The 26,275-nt window shown below is 33.9% G+C and overlaps 2 protein-coding genes across 2 annotated transcripts; one reads left to right on the forward strand and one right to left on the reverse strand.

The window, feature by feature from the left end:
* Window positions 1–20,000: 20,000 nt before the first annotated feature.
* On the forward strand, window positions 20,001–23,129 carry LOC124933703 (probable glucan 1,3-alpha-glucosidase). Its single transcript, XM_047474144.1, has 5 exons — window positions 20,001–21,809; window positions 21,892–22,027; window positions 22,132–22,342; window positions 22,420–22,632; window positions 22,692–23,129. The coding sequence occupies exons 1-5, from the start codon at window positions 20,036–20,038 to the stop codon at window positions 23,061–23,063; spliced, it is 2,706 nt and encodes a 901-aa protein (XP_047330100.1). The 5' UTR covers window positions 20,001–20,035; the 3' UTR covers window positions 23,064–23,129.
* LOC124933704 (ultraviolet-B receptor UVR8) lies at window positions 23,100–25,790 on the reverse strand. Its single transcript, XM_047474145.1, has 12 exons — window positions 25,533–25,790; window positions 25,196–25,382; window positions 24,979–25,125; window positions 24,819–24,900; window positions 24,577–24,735; window positions 24,230–24,403; window positions 24,082–24,153; window positions 23,936–24,007; window positions 23,734–23,852; window positions 23,570–23,655; window positions 23,429–23,481; window positions 23,100–23,358 (listed from the first exon to the last, which is right to left on the reverse strand). The coding sequence occupies exons 1-12, from the start codon at window positions 25,627–25,629 to the stop codon at window positions 23,269–23,271; spliced, it is 1,338 nt and encodes a 445-aa protein (XP_047330101.1). The 5' UTR covers window positions 25,630–25,790; the 3' UTR covers window positions 23,100–23,268.
* Window positions 25,791–26,275: the final 485 nt, after the last annotated feature.

Consider the following 26,275-nt stretch of genomic DNA (forward strand, 5'->3'; position numbering starts at 1 on the left):
GTTTAGCTCTTCTTGCATTCCCAAGATCCAATCCGGATCTGACAATGCTTCATCTATTCTTTTCGGTTCAATCTGGGATATGAAAGCGGAATTAAAATATCCTTCCAGAAGTTGACCCCTAGTTCGAACAGGTTCTGAAGGGTCACCTATAATTTGCTCAGGAGGATGTTTACTGTTTCTTCTGAGATTCAGTTCAGGAGTGTCTACCAAATTACCGTTTACTTGATCAAGGCTAGACATGTCGGTAGGCTGAGCATGATTGTCAGACCGACCGACTCCCTCGGATTGGACCGAAGTGTCAGCTTCCTGTTGTGGAACAGCTTGATCCGGCTGGGTTTCAATGTTACCCATTTGGTCATGGACAAACCGCCTAAAGACTGGAGTCTCATCTTCACTATCAGAATGAATATCATTATTTTCCAATCTGTTGTGTAAATCAAAGCATGAAGCAGTATTGCTTTCAACCGATTCATCGAAAACAACGTGAATTGTTTCCTCCATGGTTGCAGTTCTATTATTATATACTCTATATGCTTTACTTACTGCTGAGTATCCTAGCATGATCCCGGTATCGATTTTTGCATCAAAAGCAGTGAGTTGGGTTTTACCATTTATGTGTATATAACACTTACAACCGAAGATCCTGAGGTACTTAAGTTTGGGAACCCTGTTAAAATAAATCTCATACGGTGTTTTGTTGTGAAATTTGTTTATTAAAGACCGGTTTTGTGTATAGCATGCGGTGTTGATAGCCTCAGCCCAAAATTTCTGAGCAATACCGGAATCGGCTATCATGGACCGTGCGGCTTCCTTGAGAGTCCGGTTTCTTTCTCTCGGCCAGGCCATTTTGTTGAGGAGTCCTAGCACTAGACAACTCGTGTCTAATGCCGGATTCATCAAGATATACAGTTAATGTACTATTGGTAAATTCGGTACCTCGATCACTTCGAATGCTATTAATGCGAGTTGATTTTTCATTTTGCAGGTGCTTAAGAAGTGTAATCAGGTTTGATACGGTTTCACGTTTAGATGGTAAGAATATTACCCATGTAAATCTAGAGTAATCATCAATAACTACCATGGTATAGAGCATGCATCCTAGGCTAACGACCTGAATTGGCCCAAATAAGTCCATGTGAAGAAGGTCTAAGCATCGGCTAGATTGAATGTTTCCTTTACTCTTAAAAGATGACCTAGTCTGTTTACCCATTTGACATGCTGAGCAAACCTTATCCTGGTTAAATACTATATCAGAAATACCTTCAACTAGCTTTTTACCACGAATGTAGTTTAAAGTTTTCATGTTTAGATGGTTTAGTCTCTTATGCCACAACCAGGTTTGATCAGTCTTAGCTATCATGCATATAGGATATTCTACTCTAATTTTCCAGTCTACCTTGTAAATGTTACCTATCCTATTTCCGGTTAGTAGTACGATACCTTGAGAGTTCTTGACTAAGCATGCATGTTTAAGAAATTCTACAGTATATCCAGCATCATACATCTGACTAATGCTAAGTAGGTTAAAACGTAGATTTTCAACTAAAAATACATTATCAATAGTTAGGTTACCATGGACAATCTTACCCTTGCCCACAGTTTTACCTTTTAAGTTGTCACCAAAAGTGATTAAAACACCGGTTGTTGCTCTGATGTCAGTTAGCATATTGCTGTTTCCGGTCATGTGCCTGGAGCAGCCACTGTCCAAGAACCATTTAGAGCTTCCTAGCCGTTTCTTTGGATCCTGCAAAATGTGCATATTTACAACTATTTGGTACCCACATTTACTTGGGTCCACATGCGATTAGTCCCTTAGGTATCCAAACCTTGATAAACCGGACGGTCTTCTTTGCTAGGGTTTTAACTGTCCTTTTGGCACTTGGTCTCGTGTATCTTGGTCTTTCTACAAAGGTCTTAAAGGGTGATGGTCTTTGATTCGGTGATCTATGGTTTGACCTACGTGGTTCAGGAAAGGCTTTCTTATGTCTGAGGATTTCGGCTTTTCTTTTCACAGGGTCAAGCCATGATTCGGTTGGACCAACATAGTCGTATTTTAGCTTTTCTTCCCTATAGTATGCGGTCTCCTCTTCTTCAGCGGTCCAGGAGCTTTTAAGAAATTTTATAAAGGGAAGATTTCCTCTTGTAAGCCTTGCTTTCTCTATGGGTTTTCGGTCTTTGGAGCTATCTTCTGTGTATCCTAGGACACGCTTACAACGAGGATGCCTGTAGTGTCTATTCATGTTCTTTACTATATCGCTAGATCTCTTATAGGCGGCCATCTTATATTGAAGTCGGGCATTTTCTTCCTCGGTTAGTTCTCTAGTTGGTTCGCTGGATTGTTCGGTCTTAGGATCTAATTCGGTTTCTAAAGTGTGGGTATCATCAGGTTGTACGACTTCCGGTTCGGTTATAATGGGTACCTCTGGTTCTGTCGAAATGGGTACTATGGGATCGGTTCTAATGTTGAGGTGCTTAGAGAGCATGGTTAGTAGGTTCTTATATTCTTCTACCATGTCATTCAATGCATTGTATAATTCATCTTTAGTAAATTCTTCACAAGGAGAGTCAAATACCTGTTCTTCATTTGCCATGAGACACGTGAGTTCATCATCACTGTCACTGTGAGCCCATAGACTTCCTCCATCGTCGGCTATCAGTGCTTTCGGTACCTCACTTCCTTCACCGGTTTGTTGATAATTGTTTCGGTCATTTTGATAGTCCGGTTTCTGGGTATCCCTTCTCGGTTTCCTGCATTCCCACTTAAAATGTCCCAAACAGTTACAGTTATAGCATCTTACATTGGATTTGTCACCATAGTAGTTATTTGTCGGTTGGCTTCTTTTCATGAATCTCCCAAACTTCTGTGCAAGCATTGCCATGGCATCCTCAGTGAACTGTTCGGCGGTTCTGATCGGTATAGGTGCAGGGGCCGGTGCAGGTGCAGGTACAAGTGCAACCGGTTCCGTAGATGTGATTAGTGCTCTGGTTGATGTCGAGGCCGAGACTTCTTCTTCAGTCTTAGATCTCATCTCGAACTCGTATGCCTTAAGATCTTCGAATACATCGTATAGTTTCATCTTACGTAGGCTCTTTGATTCCCTCATTACCATTGTTTTTATGTCCCAAGCACTTGGAAGAGATCTCAAAGCTTTCATAATGACCTCTTTGTTGTCATACTTCTTGCCCAGAGTTGCTAACTCATCTAACACACCAGTGAACCGGTCACTGTATTCCTTCATAGTTTCTCCTGGTTTCATCTTGATGCTCTCAAACTTCTGTGTGGCCACCATTATCTTGTTCTCCTTTGTTCTTTCATTTCCCTCAAAGATCTGGATAACCGTGTTCCATGTCTCCTTTGCGGTTTGGCAGTCTCTGATCTTGCAGTATGTGTTTCTGTCCACACTGTTGGAGATCCGGTTTCTAGCATGATTATCCAGGTTGTTTCTTCTTCTATCTTCAGCCGTCCATTCCTTTCTATCCTTATCAATGAATATTGGTCCTTCGGTCAGAATGGACTCCATTTCATCATCCAACGTGACTAGGTGCAGGTGCATGCGTGCCTTCCAGTTGGCAAAGTCATCACCTTCTAGCATTGGAGGTCTATCCTGATACATGCTTGCTTGAGTATTAAAACTAACTGCTCTGATACCAATTGTTAGGATCTAGGTAGCCGCTGGAGGACCGGGGGTTGGACCGGTTAGCGGTTCTCACTCGAAGGGTGGTGTTTAATCCGGTTAGAGATTAACACCGGGGTTTCAATACTACACAACCTGTCACAAACCCTTGAACTAGGTTCAAGCGCGGAAGAGGTTTGCTTTCAGGTTGAAGCAGCACACTTGTTTGATAGACAAGGCCGGTTTCGGATGATGGAGATTTGAAAATGGTGGGTCGGTTTCGGTAATCTGGAAATTCGGTATGGTTAGTATAGAATCGGTTTAGAGCGGTGTAGTTAAGTTAATCGGTTAGACAATGGAGCCGGCAGAAAATAATAACAAGACAGATTTTATGGATGTTCGGAGATAAAACTCCTACGTCACCCCTTCCTCTCGAAACCGCGAGAAGGATATTCACTAAGGAATACAAGTACAATCCGATCGAGACTTATTTCCTGCTCGATAATACTCTTACAATTTACACCGAAATTGTAAAACACACTTTTACTTTAGCACTTAGGCTTTTTTAGAGTAACACAATCTTATCACTTGTAGTAAATGCTCTTAGCGTTTCACTTATCTCACTGAGTGTCCCACATTTACTCTTCTTCAACTACCCCTTTTTATAGGTGAAATATGCCAACGGTCATATTTCACTACTTTGAATCTGATTGGCTGAACAGAGGTGCAGTGATTCAGTGTTTCAGAGATTCAGACCTGCGGTCGTTTCCTCAGACCTGATGGTCAACCTCAGACTTGGTGTTCTGTCTCAGACCTGGCGGTCTGTTCTTCCGGTATGTAAGACAAACCTGTCGGGTTTGTCTTTTACTTGATGTAGGCACTGTCTGTTGGACAGTTGTCTGTACTTGGAAGATCTTCTTTCTGACTTATCCCGAAGTGGAGGGATCCGGTAGTACTGTCTTCTGCAGCCTACAGTCTTTCCTCAGACTTGCATGGATATAGAAGTGTTCAGTCTGTTCCTTTGGTATCATTCTTAACAGATACCCGAATTATCTTCTTGTACTGGTCGGCCGCTTGACTTAACCGAATGGCTTTTGGTATGAGTGATGTAACCGGACTTCTTCCGGTTATTCCTCTGCCTTGTGGCTGATCGGCTGTTTGATGATTCCGGTTTTAAGCTTTGGCCGATCCTTTCTTTGTGCGGTCATGTTCCGAGTATTCTTGGTCGGTTTAGTAGCTTGACCGGTTAGTTTTCTTAGCCGGTTCTTTTGTTTATCCGGTCCGGTTCCTTGTTCCTGCATGGAAAGTTTATTTAAGTTAGGTTTATTTGAACCAGTCTGATTTTATCTAACAGATTACAATACCAGTTATTTTTTTGGTGGACCATCTAGTTTGAGAGAAATTACCGAATTTTTAATAATTGTAAGTCTAATGTGTATCATTCATAATGTTATTATTACGACACTTTTTGATATTCGTTTCAGAAAGTCGGCAGAGTTATTCATTTATTTTGAGTATCTACGAGTTCGATAACCTTTCGGGTAATGTGTTTTTATTATTTTATTAATTTTTAATATCATAATTTGTCGTTGTGATTAAACGTTTTTTTACATTTTTTATATTTTTAATATATATATATATATATATTCCCTTTATCGACCTTTTTTTTTTTTTTAATATTGATCATAAAAATTACATCTTAAAAAAGAAAATAATAAAAATATTTTAAAAAAAGTACCCCGCTTATCAGGTTTGATTTTTGTATATTTATAATTATGATATTAAGAATATATCACTTTTGACTTGTTAGTGACTCAAAAATATATTCTTTGCTCAACATTTTTTTTAATAATCTCAATAATGAATTAAATAAATAAAAATCAAATTAAACATTTCATTAAATCCAGTTATATGTTACAAAATCCGGTGACAACCCAATAATATAATATACTCACGAAAAAGTATTAATTTATTTTCGTTCTGTCAAAGTAATGTAATTGTAGGTAGGTCCTAAATGTATGATGTTGTGTTGTGTGAGTTATTCCACTAAAAAAATGTTACGAAGTTATTAAGCGATAAAAACAAAGGTAAGAAATTAGTGACCAAATTTATAATTTATTTCATGATAAATATTATAATTCATTACAAAAATATTTATGATGGAAAATATTGTTACAAAATATTTCGATAATATTTTTTTATCCATAATTTATTGAAATCGATTAGGTGGAAAATACGTGAAATATTTAAAAAAAAATTATTCCGTCGAAATATGAGATATAATTTTGATGATTTTTATATTTTGTCAACATATGAGATACAACTTCGACGATATTTACAATTTATCAAATAAGAGATACAGTTTCGACGAATTTTAGAATTTGTCGAAATATGTAAAGTTTCGATGGTTTCATTATTTATCATAAGTATAGGTTTAACGATTTTTTATTTTGTCAAAATATGAGACACAGTTTTGATGATTTTTAAAATTAGTCGAAATATAAGATATAGTTTCGACGATTTTTATAATCTATTTCGACGATTTTTATAATCGATCGAAATATGAGATATAATTTCGACGATTTTTAAAATTTGTTGAAATATTAGAATACAATTTTGATGAATATTTAATAATCAAACACTTTTTTTCACAAATTATTGAAAGAATGGTTAAAAATATACTGACAAAATAATATATAAAATAGAATAATATTATTTTTAAAAGGAAAGACATTTTTATAAAAAAGAATTATTGTCCTGATTTAACATGATTTCACACACCAAAAGAAAAAATAAATAACTTGACACAAATTTTAAAAAATATATAAAAAACCAGAATCACAAATCACAATAAAAAGAAACAAATATAAAAAAAAAAAGAGAAAAAGTAATTAGGTAAACAAAGGGTTAAATCCATTATGTTTTACACTATTCATATTAAGTCTAAATTACATCTATTTAATTCATAATTCAACCCATTATATGGATTAAGATTCATATTAAGTCCAAGTTATATATATTCCATCCCTAATTCAAACTATTATATCATTAGGATTTGAATTGTATTAGGTATGTTCTAATTTAATATTTTTTTTGATCTTATTGTTCAATAAATTTATTTATTTTATTTTTAATGTTTAATATGTTTAATTCACTTTTTTTTATAAATCACTTCATTATAAAAAAATTATTGTTACATTTTTAATAATACAACTTGTTTATTTATAATAATATTTTATTTAATTTTGCTAAAAGTTTGTTAATTTCAAATATTTTTAATTAATTAATTAAAATTTAATAATTTGATTCATTGTAAAGAAGAAAGAAACAAATTATTATCTAAGTGATGTGAAAAAATTAAATTATATTTTGGTGAAATATAATCTAGAAAAATATATTTTTATTTGAATAATTTAATAATTTAATTTAATCCGAATTTAATCTAATCTGAATTCAATCAAATCATCCGATAACTAATTCAAATTAGTATTTCGGATTTAAATCGAATTCGGATTAATCCGTTAAATGTTCACCCCTAAAAGTAGTTAAGAGAGTTTGTTCAACTTTAAATTATTAGCCTCTCTTTGATTGATGCTCTTTTGTAAAAGTCTCGATTTAGTATTGAGTTTTCTTAAATTTTTTTAGGAGTGATAGAGTGAGAGAATGATGAAGAGAATGATGTGTTATTATATCACTAGTTGGAAAAAGGATAAAGGATAAAGGGTGAGGGGAGATATAAATTTTGTTATTTTTTCGTCATGCCACGTCATTCCCTCCCCATCCTCTCTCCCAATCATTTCTCTAAATTTTTTTGGACATTTTTATTAACATCTTCTGGTGCACAATCTATATATAATATTTTTTCTTCTAAAAGATAAATGTTCAATTTCTATTTAGAACGACTTAGACTAGTGTCCTACATTAACAAAAATGACATTGACGATTTCATTAATACAATTCTATCTAGATCTAAGGCTTTGTTTAAATATTTTATTTTTAAATAATTCTATAAAATCCATTTTCAAATTTACATTACTCAAAATATTTTTTTTATTATATATTAATACTTTTTAAATACTTCAAATTTACTTAGGGCCACAACAACCCAAACTAAAAAGATACTCATGAATATATCTATAACTTATTAACCTCACTCTTATAAAAAATTTATATTTACTGTGATTTTCCAATTTTGTACACCACAATCTCCCCAACTTAGTCACGTGACGTCCTTGTTGTGATTCCATTCGTAGTCCAAAATTCTCCCGATTAGAACTCTAGAAGTGACCACATGACACTTTGTTCCTGCAAAAGATTCAAGAGGTGCTCCTGTGAAACTTTGTTCCTACTACTAAATCAACTCTAATATCACTTGTAACGCTTCGAACCTATGAGGAATTCCTTTAATATAAAAATTAGTATGATCCCACCGTTATAACTTCCATCCAAACTTAAATAGTTTTAAGAATTGAACCAAGACTTGCTCTTTTACCCAACGACTTTGTCTTTTTTTTTAAACGTTTATTCAAAAAGAAAGTTAATTCAAACAAACCCAATTGAAAGAAGCCCTAAAGGAAGCCAATTTTATCTCAAGCATATTTTTCATTCTTAGGTATGTATTTATCATGAAAATCGTTTAAATCAAGACTGCAAAAATCGAGAGTTTATGTAAAATTGCTAAATCATTGTAAACTCGTAAAAATTTACTTATAAAAAATATTTAACTATTAAATAATAAAATATTCAAAATATTTAATAAAATGATCATAACCAACTTCTTACATCATCAACATTTATCTCAATGCTAACATCAAAATTGTCTAAATCATCCATAACATCATCACCATCATCTTCTTCACATATTTCTTCTTCATTCTCTCTACATTCGTTACTCTCTATAAATAAATGTGTTTGATATGACGATAAATTATACGTATCATTTTCTTTAGTTATTCACTCATTATTTTTCAACGTATTTTCTTAATACTTGTTTGCCCTTTAACTTCATGTTGTACTTCTGGATGAAAGATGAATAATTTAATGAAATCCTTAATGAAACTTGGAACATCAGAACTAATGGAACAAAGATGTTCAGAGTTTCTGAGAAACTAAGATTACTGAAAGGGAAGCTGAATAAGCTAGATCGAAAAAAATATAGTGAGATTTCTAAAAGAATAGAGGAAGCTAGAACAAAACTAGAGGAAACACAAAGCAAGGCACTAAGAGTCCCGAATCAACCTTATAACAAGGAAGAGGGAAAAAACTCTTACGCGATTTAGAGACCTCTGTTCTAAAGAGGAAAACTTTCTTAAGCAGAAATCTAGAGAAATTTGGCTTTAATTAGGAGACAAGAATACTTCTTTCTTCTATAAAAAATTTTAATCAAGGAATTTTATAAATCAGGTCCTAGGCTCACAAACTCAAATGAAGATATTTTAAAGGGACAAAAGACAGTTCATGAGGAAGCAATAAATTTCTAAAAAGAGCTAATTGTAATAGAAAAGAGCATAATAATAGAGGACAACCGAAGATTGCTTCAACAAATTGTGTAAAGGAAAATCAGTTAAGAAAGTGTTAACCAATTGATTACAATAGTCAGTATGGAAGAAGTCAGAAAAGCACTGTTTTCGATGAAAGGGGATAAAATTCCAGGACCAGATGGTTTCAATGCGAACTCTTCAAAGAAAATTGGGAAATAGTGGGTAAAGATGTAAGCGAAGGGGTTTTGGAATTCTTCCAAAACAGGAAAATCTTGAAGCAAGGGAAAGTCACAGTGTTGAATTTGATTCCTAAGAATTCAATTCTAGAAAAAATTCAAGACTTTTGTCCTATTTCATGCTGCAATGTTATTTACAAAATTATTTCAAAATTCTTTCGCAACGTTTAAAAACAGTTATTGATAAGCTTGTAGGATTAGAGCAATCAACATTTATTCCCAAATGCTCTATTTCCCATAATATACTACTCATGCAGATTATTGAATGGATATGGAAAGAAAAACATATTGTCACGTGTGACTTTCAAAATTGACATTAGAAAAGCTTTTGACTCGATCAGATGAGGATCAATCCACGAATTCCTCTTTGCTGCAGGTTTTCCAATCATTTTCATTGATTGGATTATTCAATGTGTTTCCACTCCTCACTTTGTTGTGAGCGTGAATGGTATTCATGGAGGCTTTTTTAAGGGTGAAAGGGGAGTAAGGTAAGGAGACTCTATATCTCATTACCTATTCGTCTTAATAATGGAAATTCTTGACTGCATTTGAAAAATGCTTCTGAGAAGTCATTATTTCAAATTTCACCCGTACTACAAAGAAGAAGCAATAACTCATATATGTTTTGCAGATGATCTATTTTTTGTTGCTTATACAGATGTTGAATCTGTTAGTATAATCAAAGAAGCTCTAACAATCTTTTCGAGTATTACAGGTTATACATCAATGAAGACAAAAGTCAGGCTTTCTATGGAGGAGTTAATGAAAAAAAGAAGGAAAACATATTCAATATTATGGGAATAAGGGAATGTGAACTACTAGTGAAATACCTTGGAGTACCCCTATCATCAAAACAACTCCAATATAATCACTTCAGACAACTAGTAGAAAATGTTAGAAATTTTGTCTTGGGTTGGGCTACGAAAAAGCTGTCTTATACAGGTAGAATTGAGATCGTTAAAAGAGTCATCTTTGGAATTATTAGCTACTGGGCATAACAGATAGTCATCCCAAAGAAAGTAATAACTGAACTCGATAGAATCATGAGAGATTACATATGGGGAACACAAGACAGAGGAGGCAAAAAGTCAAATGGGAGGATGTTTGCACTCCCATAGAAGAAGGCAGACTAGGAATAAAAAGTTGTGTTTAATGGAACAAAGCCCTCACCATCAGGAGCTTATGGGAGTTGGAGCAGAAAGTGAACTCACTATGGGTCAAATGGGTGTATACAAGATTTATGAAAGAAGAGTAGAGTATCTGGACACGAAGCATCAATGAAATAATGGTATGGTCATTGAAGAAGATCCTAAACATAAGAAAATATGTCTTTCAAATGGTGCAAACCACAATTGGAAATGGAAGAGGGGTACTATTCTGGCATGATCCTTGGCTGGATAATATTCCCATTATATTCAAAGAAGAAATGTAAGAAAGTAGAGTTAGAAAAGAATACATCAAGTACACATTTAGAGATGTCAGGTAAATGTGATTCACTTCTGAGGCATATTCCAAAAGGTGATAGAATCCTAAACCTAATGAGGTAGAAACAACTCAATGAAAGAAATGATGAAATATGCTGGAAAATAGAAAACAACGAGAAGTTCATTACAAGAAAGGCATGGGAAATGGTTAGAACAAGAGGACAATAGGTAGATTAGCATAATGTGGTATGGTCTCCAAAGATTTTTCTCGTCACCAAATTATTCTCTAGCTAGTATACAGGAAAAGGTTGACAACAAAAGATAGAATTCGAAAATATATAAACATTTCTGATATTAATTGTGTCCTATGTTCGGGAGTTGAGGAAAACATAAACCATTTATTTGGGGAATGCTCTTTTGTAATACAAATATGGAGAATGTATGTTGCAAACATGAACATTATTAACTTTCCAGGAACATGGGAAGAAATCCAAGAGTGGATGAAGAATAAAGCAAAAGGAAGATCCTTCTATTTAAATATGTTGAAATGCTATTTTGGAACAGTAATCTACCATATCTGGAAAGAAAGAAATTCAAGAACTCATAGTGGAAGAAGTAAAACTGCTGAAGATATTTGGGGAGATATAACTTCAGATGGAAATGCACTCATTCAATCCCGAAGAGGAATCGAAAAAAATGAAGAGAATAGAAAGCTCTCTGTCAGACATGTGATATTTCATTTGAGAAAGTCACAAGTAAAATCAAAGTAAAAACGCTATAGACGCTAATTGATTGTTGTTGTTGTCTGTAATTCAATTATTGTTTCATTGTCAAATCTAGAAATTATCTAGATCTAATTTTAAACTTTTATATTTTTTTCCTCTTTTGTTTTTTTTTAATGAAATGACACTAAGTTGTTTTCTCAAAATAAAATAAAACAAAGACAAACAATATATATTATCAATACATATATAAATGAATATTCTATATAATTAAAATAATAATAATATATAAAATGTTAATAACTTTATAAAAGACATGTAATTATATTTGACCATAATTAACTACCAATAATCATTGGCTCAATTTTCTTTCCATCAATAGTACTTAAGAATGAACTTAATTTCTAATTTCTTGAAAATAAACATAGTATTTAGGAAAACTTTTAATTGAATGAAACTCCCTAATGTGAGATGTTCAGTGACAAATTTTGTCTTTGTTGGTTTCATGACTAGTTAAAAAAAGGCTAATGCCGACGACTGTAAGACTCGTTGTTATTGGGAAGGGCGTTCGCTGGTGATCGGTATTTCTCTTGTCGTTATTGCCCTAAAACACAAACAACGACTACTTTAGTAACGTCTCCATAAGGTGTTATATGCTGACGGCTCAAATCGCGCCAAAGAGATCTCTATGTCGCCCACCCTCACCTTCGCCAAAGAGATCTCTAAACCGACCACCCTTACCCTCGCCAAAGATATCTCTATGCCGACCACCTTTACCGTCGCCAAAGAGATCTCTATACCGATCACCCTTACCGTCGCCAAAAAGATCTCTATGCCGACCACCCTTACCGTCGCCAAAGAGATCTCTATGTCAATCACCCTTACCGTTGCCATAGAGAACTCTATGTTGACCACCATTGCCGGTCGCCAAAGAGTACATAAACATTGTCTCAGTCTATTTCAAATTTAATCAAATTGCCTTATTATAAATGGAATATACTAATATATCTATACAAATATTAAAACTAACTAAATCATATTTTATTAAATCAATCACATTTATAAAATATTCAATCTCAAGTCTCAATCTAAAAAATAAACTAGAATTTAAAGAACATTAGTTTAATCCCAACAATGTATAGGCTTCATTTACAAATTAAATACATAATCATTGTGATACATATTCATATTCAGATATGACAGCTTCAAGAAAGAATGTGTTGTACCTTGTATGAATGTAAAAAAAAAAAACTACCAAAACTATGAAAATCTTTGACTTCCTCATTTTTTACAACAATAATAAAGATTCACATAGTGAAAAACACACAATTAAATTTGATCAAATCTTACCAGGACTCCAAAAAAGACGATAGATAACCTGATAGATAGCAAATCCACAAATTTCAATGAATGTGTCGTACCATCATTCATAAATGAATTTTCAGGGACAAAAAAAACTCGCAATATAAATGTACCTTGTGGAAAACTTCATATACATGGCCATTATTCTCATATACACTCCAACTATTTCTTGTTAAATATCATGATTCATGTATCGTGTTATATTTTTTCTAATCTTCCATCCACCTGCAAAACATGGAAGAAAGAATTGCATTATCATCACATCATCGACAATAAATATATATTAAAGAATATTAGAAAAATTCCTACATCAAATAAGATCTTAGTAAAAATATTAACCTCCATATCAAGAGATGGATACTTCTTCCTCAGTGTATCACCTATACTAAATCATATTAGTTGTAAAATATTAGTTCGATTCATATCATCAAGAAGCGTACATTTTCCATAGTTTCCACAATTAATTTTTGCCCACCAAATCCAAGTTCATTGTGCAGGTAGAGCAGGGATGGGAGCGGAGCGAGCAGCTTGATCGATTCGCTTCCAACTTCCAAGCAGGCCCGGCCCGGAGGGGTAGGCAGCCTAGGGCCTAGAACTAAAAAGGGGCCCATTTATTTTATATATGCTAGGTATTAGTAAGAATTTTTAATTTCTTATTCTTTAATTTTTTTATTATGTTAGATTTTTTGGCCCATGGCTCTATAGCCCAAATAGAGAAACAAACTAACACTATTAGAACAAAAAATTGAAAACCCTACTGTCTGTCTCTCTCAGTCTCTGTATCCTACATCGACAACGAAACCGACAACGAAACTCACAACGAAACCGATAACAAAATAATTTCGACGGTGGCTCTGTTTCGCTGGGTTGAGCCTTGAGGTAAGGTTTAACCATTAAAAGTGAAAATTCAACATCAGGGTTTGATTGTTATTTATTTTTATGCTTTGTTTTGAGATTGAATGGACTTGCTATTTTATGTATTGAAAAAGATTTTTTGGAATATATTGATTACGATACAATTATCAATGATTTTGCATCTAAAAATGCAAGAAAATCACTTTCGTTGACAATTTATGTTGCATCTTTGTAGATATTGGAAGGTTATTGAAGATCAATGATGAAACACAAGTGAAGTTTCTGCGTAGGGCCCTAATTTCGTGCTTTCGCCTAAGGCCTAAAAAATCTCAGGAACGGCACTACTTCCAAGCTAAAGCGGGGAGCAGAACAAATAAATTATTTTTCTTTAAAAATAAAATATAATCTAGATAAAGAAAATTGCACCTTAATTAATTTAAATAAATTTATTAATATAACAACTATAATCTCTCAATTTTAAATATTTAGTGCATTAAAATCAATTTTCTTGGTTCAAAACTAAGTATTAATCATAGAATGAACTATTTTATACATTATTTTATTATTATACATTCAATTCATGGTTTTCAAAAATATCATTTTTATTAATAAATTTATATATAATCCCTTAAAATCTTATTTATATAACATTACAGATAGTGAAAATAAATTTGATGAAGTTATACTGAAGTAATTAAAACTCATTTATCTACACAAATACCAGAGACATTTAATGTTGTCGGTATAGACCTAAAAATACCAACAATGTTACCTCCCGTCGTCGTTGACCCCAACACCGACGACTCTTGTCCCGTCGGATAAGTCATTATTTTACTAGTGTTTAATCAAATTTCTTCTATCAGTAAATTGTCTTAACATAATTAGAAACAAAGTTTTTGAGTATACATACCTTGACACCTTGTTATGCTTTTAACACTCTCAATTGTTAAGATATAAATATGTTTTTTTTTTCTCAAAATCTTCAAACATTATATCAATATAATGAGCATTACAAAGAGTTCAATATAACCTTTTCTTTTTTTCCATCAATAATTCACAAGTTAATTTGTCTATAATTGCATTTAACATTTGAAATATCTTATCCGATGTCTTAAAAATGTCGAAAGTGTTAATGAAAGTTAAAATAATCATTCCCTTAGGACTATTAACCAAAAAATGCTTATGGAATGTCTATTCTTATTAGTTCAACAATCTAACATAATTGAGCAAATTGTCTTTCTCATTCTATCTTACAATTTCTTAATAACTCGTGCGTTAGTCTCACCTCTTTCTTTAGATATTTCATTTGTACTTCATGATAAATAGGTTGTTTAAATTATGAACAATGTATAATAACCATTTCAAATTATTTTTTCAAAATAAGGGTTTTTCACAACATTAAAAGGAACGACACTAGTATAGAAAAAACAAGAGATAATTTGACAAACATTTTCCCTTAAATATTTCACTCACTGTATTTTGTACGTTTGATCTTTTTATAAAAGGTAGTTTCGCACCTTTGTCAATTTTTTAAAAACAATTTGTAATCTTCTCCTTTCATCATATTCATTCTCATAAATATATTTTTGTCTTTTTCTTTTTTTTTTCCTCATCATTTTTGATAAAAAAATCTCTAATATTTAATTTCACATCATCAGAACGCTAATACAAGGCTCAACATCTTTGTGTATACAAACTAAATGATATTTAAAACGATATATTCAATCCGAGAATACTTTAGAACAAAATTTGCATTTACTTTCTTAGAATAGTTATTAACATCAATTCCATATTTCTAAGTTTCAACCAATATCAGATTTATTTCCTAGTTTATGTTAGATATCTTGTCTTGAAATAACAGATAATATATATAAAATGATGTTACAAATAAATTAAATAAATACAATATTACAAAGAACGAAATCACCAGATAAAATGTTGATTCGATGCATGTGTTAGATACATTTCCCTTAAAACAGTTTCATCGTCTCTCGTTTGTGCTGAAGCTTATTGTAGATGGCTGTCTCTCAGGGTACAACGAATCCAATAATGATTCTGCACTGAAATCACTACTCGTCGAACTTGATCAGCGTACCTGAACTATCACCGGATTTCAATGGAAATATCGAGTAAAGAACTCGAAGAACACTCATAAAAACAAGAAGAGAGCTTTTAGAATTTTAGAGTGAAAAAATATTAAGGATGAAGTGTTTTGTAAAATGAATATTGAATGGGTATATATTGCTGAGAATTAATCCATAACTAATTAACATCAACCTATACGTTGATTTGCAGAAATAATGTTAGACATTCAATATGTTAGCTAATTGAAGAGTCCATACGTTAGCGGTCAATTAAAGCTAAATGTTTATCCTAACATTATGCTTTAATTTTCTAATTAGACATTATATATTAATTAAACAATTAATATTTAATTATAATTTAGATTAAATTCACCGTTAATTTACGTTTGAATTTGTGTGAATTTTATTTGATTTTATTTGATTTTATTTATTTACAATCTTATTTCCATTCATTAATCGAATTAGTTTGATTCCAACCGTTTATTCATATTTAACTTATGAGCATCATAACCCGATATTGACATTGTTTTATAAGTTAAATTAATTCTGCAAAATATAAAATAATAATATTTTAATAAATTAGATATATAAAATATATTTATAATGTATTATTTAACTATAAGTTATATATATGAAGTAGGTAAGGTAAATAATTATATATTATTACTGTTTATGTGGATAGGAGAAATGAGATTATAATTAGTTAGGAATTATAATAATTATTTATTAGAAGAAGTTATAACTAGGATCACTAAGGAAATTAGGATAAGAATGTTTTTTTAAATGTCAACTTTTATTAGATAAAATGAATACAATGAGCGTTCAATGGATATGAAAAAACAAAATAAAGCAAAAGAAATCAGAAAACAAAACAAAAGACTAAACTAGGAGTAGATGCCGATAATGTCAAAAAAATCTGATCTTGTACAGAAACTCTTCTTTTGAATAGAGGTAAACGCATGGAGCATAAACCCTTTTATTATTTCGGTGTCGTAACTTCTTTCTTGGAAAGTTCTTCTTTTCCTTTTTTCCAGATCGTCTACTACCTTATTGCTTTTGCCCCCAACTAATCCATTTCTCCCCAAAGTTAGAACTTTGAGAGGTACATTCCTAAAGAGAGTTGAGTAAGTTTTACAAGAGGGTCCACATGTCTTTTGCAAGAACACAACGGAGAAAGATGTGATTAATAGTTTTCTCACTCTTCTTGCGTATACAACACCTACTAGCCAGATGCATCCATTTATTTTGAAGTTTAACAATAGTGAGGACCCCATGTGAATTACTTCCCAAACAAAATGAGATATCATAATAAGACTTTTAGTTTTCCACACATCTTTCCAAGGAAAATGAGTTAGAGTTTTAGTTTTACACGCATCTTTCCAAGGAAAATGAGTTGAGCCCCTAGAATAGTTGCATTATAGATGGTGTTAGGTTTGAAATCAGGAGATCTCTTCAGAATAAACTTATCATCCGCCTCTAAATGGATGTAAACATGTGCAAGTGAGTCAATAAATCTATATAATCTTCCATTTTCTTTGTGTGAGAGTCTACGTTGAAAGGGGATCTTTCAATCAAGATTTCTAGAAATGAGTCTGAAGTATTTCACCACTCTACCTTTTATTTTTGGTGAGCTCAAAGAAATTCCCTATAAAACAACCAATTTTCGAATTAGGGGCCAATGGTCGTTCCAAAAGTCAAATTTTTATCGTTACCAACCAAGAAGGTTAAAAGGGGATGGAGATTCTCTCACAATTTGATAATACGTCCCCACAGACTTCTTTCCTAGTATGATCTCCTTGAAGGAGGTATCCAATCGTGATCGCAAAGGTCGTACTTAGAAATTAGAAGAGAAAGATTCTTTATTTCAAGCCCGTCATCGTCCTCGTCCTCGTCCTCGAGAATGGACAACTTCACAATGTCCCATCTAACTAGGTGAGAAGTTTTGACTCACTTTAAAGAAAAATTTTCATAATAGATTTCATTTTATTAATCACTGGGACAGGGATGAGAAAAAATGTCATCCATATAGTTGGAGATGGTAGGAGAGAGTTCTTGATGAGAACCAAACTTTCGCCCTTCCTTTATACAGAAATTTGCTTTTCTTGAGAGACAACCTAATTTCCATTTTTTCAATAACTGGATTTCAGTTGTCCTTGCAACTCGGTTTGTCTCCAAAAGGGAAGTCAATATACTTTGAAGGAAGGGGACCATTTTGAAGTTGATGATACCGGATAGTGCCATAACAACAATGAATAAAAGGGGGAAAGTGGATCATACTACCTCAAGCCCCTCGAGCTTTGGAAGAAGTCGTTGATGATTACATAGAACCTTGCCTCAGATATGCAAGTCTTGATTCAACTCTTCCATTTTGCAAACCCATCTTTCCAAGGATAAGAAAAAGAAAATCTCACTTAACATGATCAAAAGCTTTCTCAATATATAGTTTTAGATGCATCACATTCTCTTCCTGGAGTAGATAGAATCAATGCATTCATTGACAATGAGGGCCGCGTCTGTAATTCGTCTGCTTTGTACGAAAGCAATTTTGTTGCGAGAGATAAAAATTTTCAAGGGAGGCTTAAATCTATTCGTAAGAGTTTTTATCATAATTTGTAGAAACTAAACAAGAAACTGATAGGCCTGAAGTGTTTGAACTTTTTGCCCCTAAAATCTTCTTAAAGAGGACAATAAAATTGAAATTCCAACTCTTCTCAAAAGGAGATCACCGTTGCATGAAAATGCTTAAAAGAATTCAGAAATATAAGAATAATTTAACTAAATTATATTTTATTATTAATAAAATAATAATAGATATAAGACACATACACACTAAGACTGCAAAAATAAATATGAATTCAGTCTGGAACTTGTCTGGTCACTATATTTAAATTATGTATTATGCAACCTTGTCTTATTACTATATATCTTTAGATTATAGAGCAATTTCAAAAGATAAACATACAAAAACAACAGTTGAAAATGAAACACTAGGAAGAAAACTGGTTACTAGGAGTGAGCACATTTTTTTTTTCCTTTTTCTCAATCAATGAAGAAAATGAACTTGCAATTATATTTCTTATATTTTCAAACAAAAAAATCAATTATTCTGAAGAAAGTCGAGGAGATCTTGTATAAACCAAGTAACTGAGGAAATCTATTTTTAAATTTTGATATTTGAAAAAAATAAAAAGTAGAAATAGTAAAACAATACTATTATCTTGTTGTCAACTCAATGTATTCGGTATTTTTTCTAACTTTGAAAGTATTAAAAGGGGAGCCAGTAAAACGGTAGTTATTAAATCGTAAAGTTCGCTTACTTCTCTTCTCTGGAGTCAATGATGTAGCTTTTATTTCCACTCATTCATCATACTCAAAGTCGAAGTCACGGCATGGGGGCTCGGAAAAATAACAAGAATTGGTGTCCGCATTGAGCTAGAACTCAGTAGCGAGCCTGTTGTCGGCCTTACGAGGGGCGATAGCGGTCATATCGAGTATCTGACAAAAGGAACCTTACCGGATGATAGATACGAAACGAATAAGGCAATGGTATCAAATGTTCTCTTTGAATGACGAATCTGATCATCTATTAGCTTTTTATCATCGAAGAGTCCGAGTCTATCTCTTTTAACAAGTACAGGATTGCTCGTGACGTTGGGACCAGGTTTGGAGATGATCTCATTATCAATCAGATCCTGGATTTTCTTTATCAGAGAATCCTTTTATCCTAGTAGCGAACCTTTTACTCGTTCCCACAATCATTGATATTTTTTCTTTGAATTACTCATAGACGTCATGTCCACATGGCCCTTATGGGCTGGGCCACACACGTGCTACAATGCAACAATTTTCAGCGGTTTTACATAGTTTACGCTGATTTTACATTTTTTTTCGATTTTGTTGTCACTCTTTACTCATATTTTTTAAGTAGAAATGCAAATTTGGTCGACCCGCGATTTTAACCGCACCATTCTCTCTAGTAATCTTTCCTAACATTATTCTCTACTCGTGGGTCTTATAGTCTTATGGTTATTTCGATGTTACTCTTACAGACAGTGTCTTCCTCTTTAAAACGCATACATTATTTGTTAATTTCGGTGCGATTTTTAATCTTTCATACATTATTCTCACTATATATAGCCGTTTTTCTTTCTTTTTAAACGCATCTTCCACTTTGCTGATGTCTGAAGCAATAACAAATTAACAAATAGCATCAAAATCCTACGTTGGTGAATCAGTAGAATGAAATTGCCCTCTTCTAATGGCTCCAGTATCATCTTCCAACAGAGACGACGACTTCAAAAGCTATAACCAAACGCCATTCTGCAAACGAGCTCGATCACGAAAACCCAGCCATTGTTCCCTTAAAGCAACGAATGTTTCAATCTCCAATGGAGATCTTACAGCCAAGCTCATCCCCAACAACGATAACCCATTACTTCTCTCCTTATCAGTTTACCAATACGGCATTTTGCGGCTCAAGATTGATGAAGATCCGAATCTCGATCCTCCGAAAAAAAGGTTTGAGGTCAACGATGTGATTGTTCCAGAGTTCTTCGAGAAGAAGATTTTGTTAAAGAAGATAGTGACAGAAGTAATGGGTAACGATTCGATTCCTTCATCGATTATTCATTTGGCAGATGGGTTTGAAGCTGTTATTAGACACGACCCATTTGAGATATTCGTTAGAGAGAAAGGAGGTAAGCGTGTAATTTCATTGAATTCATATGGTTTGTTTGATTTTGAACAATTGAGAGTTAAGAAAGAAGGAGATGATTGGGAAGAGAAGTTTAAAGTTCATACTGATTCAAGACCCTTTGGTCCTCAATCAATTAGTTTTGATGTTTCATTTCATGAATCTGATTTCGTTTATGGAATTCCTGAACACGCCACTAGTCTAGCATTGAAACCAACTAGAGGACCTGGAATTGATCAAGATTCTGAACCTTATAGACTTTTTAACTTGGATGTGTTTGAATATTTACATGATTCTTCATTTGGGCTTTATGGTTCTATACCCTTCATGCTTTCACATGGTAAATCTAGAGGAACCTCCGGTTTCTTCTGGTTAAACGCCTCTGAAATGCAGGTCGATGTTCTTGCCTCTGGCTGGAATGATAATGATAATGACAATGATTCCATTCGAAATAGAGTTGATACTGTTTGGATGTCTGAAGCAGGAATCGTCGACACCTTCTTCTTCGTGGGACCTAATCCGAAGGATGTTATTCGACAATACATTACTGTAACGGGTTCACCAGCATTGCCACAATTATTCGCGACAGGTTATCATCAATGCATTTTGAACTGTCGTGATGAAGAACATGTCAGTCAAGTTGATTCGAATTTTGACGAATTCGACATTCCTTATGATGTTCTTTGGCTTGATATTGATCATACTGATACTAAGAAATGCTTCACGTGGGATAAACTATTGTTTCCAAATCCAGAAAAGATGCAAAATAAATTGGCTGGTAAAGGAAGACACATGGTTACTATTGTGGATCCTCATATTAAAAGGGATGATTCTTTCCCTTTGCATAATGAAGCTACTAAAAAAGGATATTATATTAAGGATTCATCTAGTAATGATTTTGATGGATGGTGTTGGCCCGGTTCATCTTCTTATATTGATGTGGTAAGCCCCGAGATTCGATCATGGTGGGCAGGTAAGTTATCGTTTACTAGCTATAACGGGTCGACCCGTTCGTTGTATATATGGAATGATATGAATGAGCCTTCCGTGTTTAATGGTCCTGAGGTGACAATGCCAAGAGATTCTTTACATGTTGGGGGTTTCGAGCATAGAGAATTGCATAACGCGTATGGGTATTACTTTAATATGGCGACGACAGATGGTTTGGTGCAGAGATGTGATGGAAAAGATAGACCTTTTGTTTTGTCGAGGGCGTTCTTTTCCGGTAGTCAAAAGTATGGGGCGGTTTGGACCGGGGATAACACCGCGAATTGGGAGCATCTTAAGGTTTCTGTTCCGATGGTGTTGACTCTTGGTCTCACGGGGAATGCGTTTTCGGGTAAAATGAAAAGAAATGTCTTGTTTTGTTTTTGGTTTGAAAATGTCGAAGTTTGTATTAATACAGTTGTTTATGTATATAGGTGCTGATGTTGGTGGGTTTTTTGGGGACCCTGAACCGGAATTGTTAGTTCGTTGGTATCAACTCGGTTGTTATTACCCTTTCTTTAGAGCACACACTCATCAAGACGCTGAAAGACGAGAACCGTGGTTGTTTGGGTAAGTAATCTTCTTATTTGAAGATGAAAATTATATCCATTTAGGATAACTCGCGTAAAAGAAAATTGATGGTTCTCAAATTTGCCTATAAATGATTATTACAGAGATCGAAATACAGAACTTATAAGAGAAGCCATACAAATGCGATACACATTGTTGCCATACTTCTATACTCTATTTAGAGAGGCGAACACGACAGGTTCGCCTGTCATGCGCCCGCTCTGGATGGAGTTCGCGTCCGACAAACCAACTTTCACCATCGACGAAGCCTTCATGGTTGGGAACTGTCTTTTGGTTCAAGGGATATTCATTGAGGTAAAAAGTTAATGAGTTTGAAATTAATATTTTCAAAAAAATTGAATTTTTTTGACAAATTTTCTTGTGGGTAACAGAAAGCAAACGGTGTATCTGTTTATCTACCAACTGAAGGAGGATCATGGTGGTATGATTTGAACTATGGAATTAGGTATGAAGGTGGCAAAACTTATAAGCTTGATGTTTCTGAAGAACACATTCCCGTTTTCCAAAGAGCTGGAACTATCGTACCTAGAAAAGACAGATCTCGTCGAAGCTCCACACAGATGGCCATTGATCCTTACACTCTAGTAAGTGTTAACACACATTTGGGTATCTAAGGAATCATATTGATTTTGTGTTTTTTTAGGTGATAGCTCTTGACGATACTCAGGAGGCTGTTGGTGAGCTATATGTGGACGATGGAAAGAGTTTTGAATTTGCTAATGGAGCGTTTATTCATAGGCGGTTTGTTTTCTCCAATGGGGAACTTACGAGTTCTAATATGGTGTTGTCATCTGTCAAGAGCAATGGTGGATACTCATCTAATTGTGTTATTGAGAAGATTATTCTTCTTGGAGAGATTTTTGGAGCTAAAGATGCGGTTATTGAACCTGGGAACCGCAAGGTGGAGATAGTGCAGGGCCCACTTTATACCATGAGGAAGAACAGCCCGATTGTTCCCATAATTCGCAGGCCTAATGTCAGGATTTCAGATGATTGGACCATTAGAATTTTGTAAATAATCAATGTATGTTTAGTGATTCAATCGAAAAGATGCATTTTGAGCTAGTTTTTCATTCGATAATGACCTAACCGAGTCCAGACAAAGATCAATAAATGTGCAAGAACACGACGAGAGCATAAGCAAACTTGCAGAATAGTCATAACATCGCGCAGACAATTCAAAAAAGTGGAAAATCTCTACATACTGAATCTTGAGTATTTCAAAGGCGTATCCTTTTGACATCATTCCCAGGTACACTTGCATCATTTCCATCGACACTTGTGGATGGAGCAACGATTTGATGCGGGGCCTACACACAAAGATATAATCTTGAATCAGTTATAAGGAATTGGAATTAATATATATGTCCCGAAACTTACATTATCGTCAGGAACAACAGCATATCTCTGGGTTGGCGAGACCCAAGTTTTCCCTGCTCAAATAAAGACAGATTGAAATAAGTAAAAAAATAAAACCGGTTAAGGATAGAAAACCAAACATGCAATTGAATGAGAAAGAACCTGGTATCAGTTCCACATTGGCTGATTCAATCTGCAGCCCGTTAGACCCATCAACGCTCAGTGGCTCTATGATCTTTGGGATGTTTCTTCAGATTTCCAAACAAGAAATTAAACTAAGGGTCTATTTTGTCATACATTCTAACTAACTTTGGTTAGTTATTTACCTGTCAACAGATTCTCCAAGTCCAAGCTGTCCATTTGTTCCTCTTCCCCATGAAAAGACATTATGGGTTTCAGTAACCGCAAGAGTATGTCTCCATCCACAAGAAATCCCAACAACTTTCTATCAAACATAAGAGAAACAAATACTCGTAAATATCTGACAGAAGCGCGAATGGATATAGATCAAAACACAAGAAAACCGACCTGTTCTCGTGGAAATCTAACTTGAACTGGAGAGCAATGATCCACATTGTCCCCAACACCAACCTGTCCAAACTGAACCAACATAACAGGGTTCAAGCTAACCACTTTGAGTGGGTCAAGATAAACTTTCTTATTAAGTCACTGACCTTATTCCATCCCCAACCGTATAATTCTCCATTAGATGTTAATGCCATCGTGTGTCTCCAACCGCCTGATATCTGGAAAAATCATAGGCATGTTGAATGAAACTTAACAGTTCAAGTGAAGATGAATGAAAAGATTTCAAAAAAGAACCTCGGAAATGAAATGGCCTTGCAAAGCTTGGAGCCTATTGGGTACAAGATGGTCTTGAAAATCTCCATGACCAAGCTGGCCATATTTACTCCACCCGTAAGTGTATAAACCACCCGAAGAAGTGACTGATATTGTGTGCCTCCACCCACATGCCACCTTTACCATCTTCTCCTCCTGAAAGTCAAGAATATAAAAAAGAAACAGAAAAACTTCACCCCAAAAAAGAAATAATTGAGAAACAGAACTTAAGTCAACCACATTTTGAAATTTGTCGGCAGTTCCTTATCTGGATTCGAATTCAGATGAAACAAGAAGAGTGACCAAATTGACTATGAATAATGACCTACATTATTGACATTTGAAACTTTGTTTGGAACTAAACGGTCAGCTCTGTCGCCTAAACCCAAGTTTCCATATCTTCCCCAGCCCCATCCATAAAGATTACCATCCTCAGTAACAGCAGCAGTATGCTCAGCACCTGCAGCAACCATTTTCACCCGTATCCCCTACAAAATAACCAACCGTTTTAGAAAATTTCTGAAAATTGCAGCTCAATCTTTTTACACTTTGTACATTTTTTTGGAAATACCTTGAAGGCCTCGATTTTCTGTGGAACAAGTGAGTCCTCTGTCGTACCAAGACCAAGTTGACCATTTTGATTTCTCCCCCAACTTCAAAAACAAAAGATCGTATTTTATGTTTGAATTTTGAATTCAAAATGTGAAGAAGTGAACAAGAGTTTTACAAACCTTTGTACTTCGCCTTCATCGGTGACAGCCAAACAATGGCTATCACCACAAGCAATCTGCAAAATCCTTGACCCTTGTAATGCTTTAATCGGCTGAGGAATAAACAAATCACTAGAATTCCCATGCCCAAGCCTCCCGAAATCACCCCTAATAAAACAAACCAAAGATGTTCATTCTATAATCAAAAGAAAAAAAACAAACAATTCATTAAACTAACCATCCCCAACTGTAAACTTGTTTGTTTGATTGAGAAAGAGCAATAGTATGATCAGCTCCACAGATAATAGATATAATCTCATGACCATCTAATGCACTCAATTGAGTAGGCAACAATCTATCTTCAGCATCACCATGTCCCAATTGTCCATCTTCTCCTCGACCCCAAGAACATACAATATTCCCAGCTATTCATTCCAAAATTCATTCAAAATTCAGCTATTTTACACTTATCCACTTAAAAACAACAACTGGGTAATGCTCATTTTCAACTAGATTTGATATCAGATCAAGACAAGACTTTTAAGAATCAAAGAAAACAAGAGAAAAAAACTTACAAAGGAGAGCAACAGAATGACTAGCACCAGCAGATAGGAAAACCACTCTCCGAATCGACTCCCCATGATCATTATTTACTAACCCATCATCTGCCATCTCTTTGTGGAGCTATGGAGAAGGTTATTCTTTCAAGATCAAAGCTTGAACAGTTGTGAAATTGGGTTTTGTGAAGAAAGCATTGAAAGAAGGACAGACAATGCTGGTGGAAGATATTCAAAAAGTATCTTCCTGGCTTCTCTCTATCTCTCTCTTTCTCTCTAGTCTAGTCTCTTGTAGAAGAAAGAGACTAGGGGAATGGGCCATAGAGTAATAAATTCAACGATGGAGATAGCAACGTTTGTTTTTCTTTTAAAAAAAATCTGGGTCTAACCTTCTTAAAGGATAACAACAGTAAAGAGCGTAAATTCAATTACAGATTACAGACTTAAAGAAGATAGAGAGAGAGAGAGAGTCTGCCGGCAGCAGCTGACGGTGAAGAAGACTTTGCAGTATTTATTACAAGAGTTAACTATTTATTTACTATTTGACCAAATTTTTTTTATTATTTATTATTAAGGTAGTCTATTATACATTATAATTTAAAAAAAAGATATAAATTATATAAGATAATATAAATAAGAATAAATTGATATTTTATCTATTTAATTAATTAAAGTAAAAATATGAATTTAAAATTATTTTATATAATGAATTATTATTATTATTTTTCTTTTAATTTATTTATTATTATAAATTATTGTAT

This window comes from Impatiens glandulifera, chromosome 4, assembly GCF_907164915.1.
Source record: "Impatiens glandulifera chromosome 4, dImpGla2.1, whole genome shotgun sequence".
NCBI classification, from domain to species: domain Eukaryota; kingdom Viridiplantae; phylum Streptophyta; class Magnoliopsida; order Ericales; family Balsaminaceae; genus Impatiens; species Impatiens glandulifera.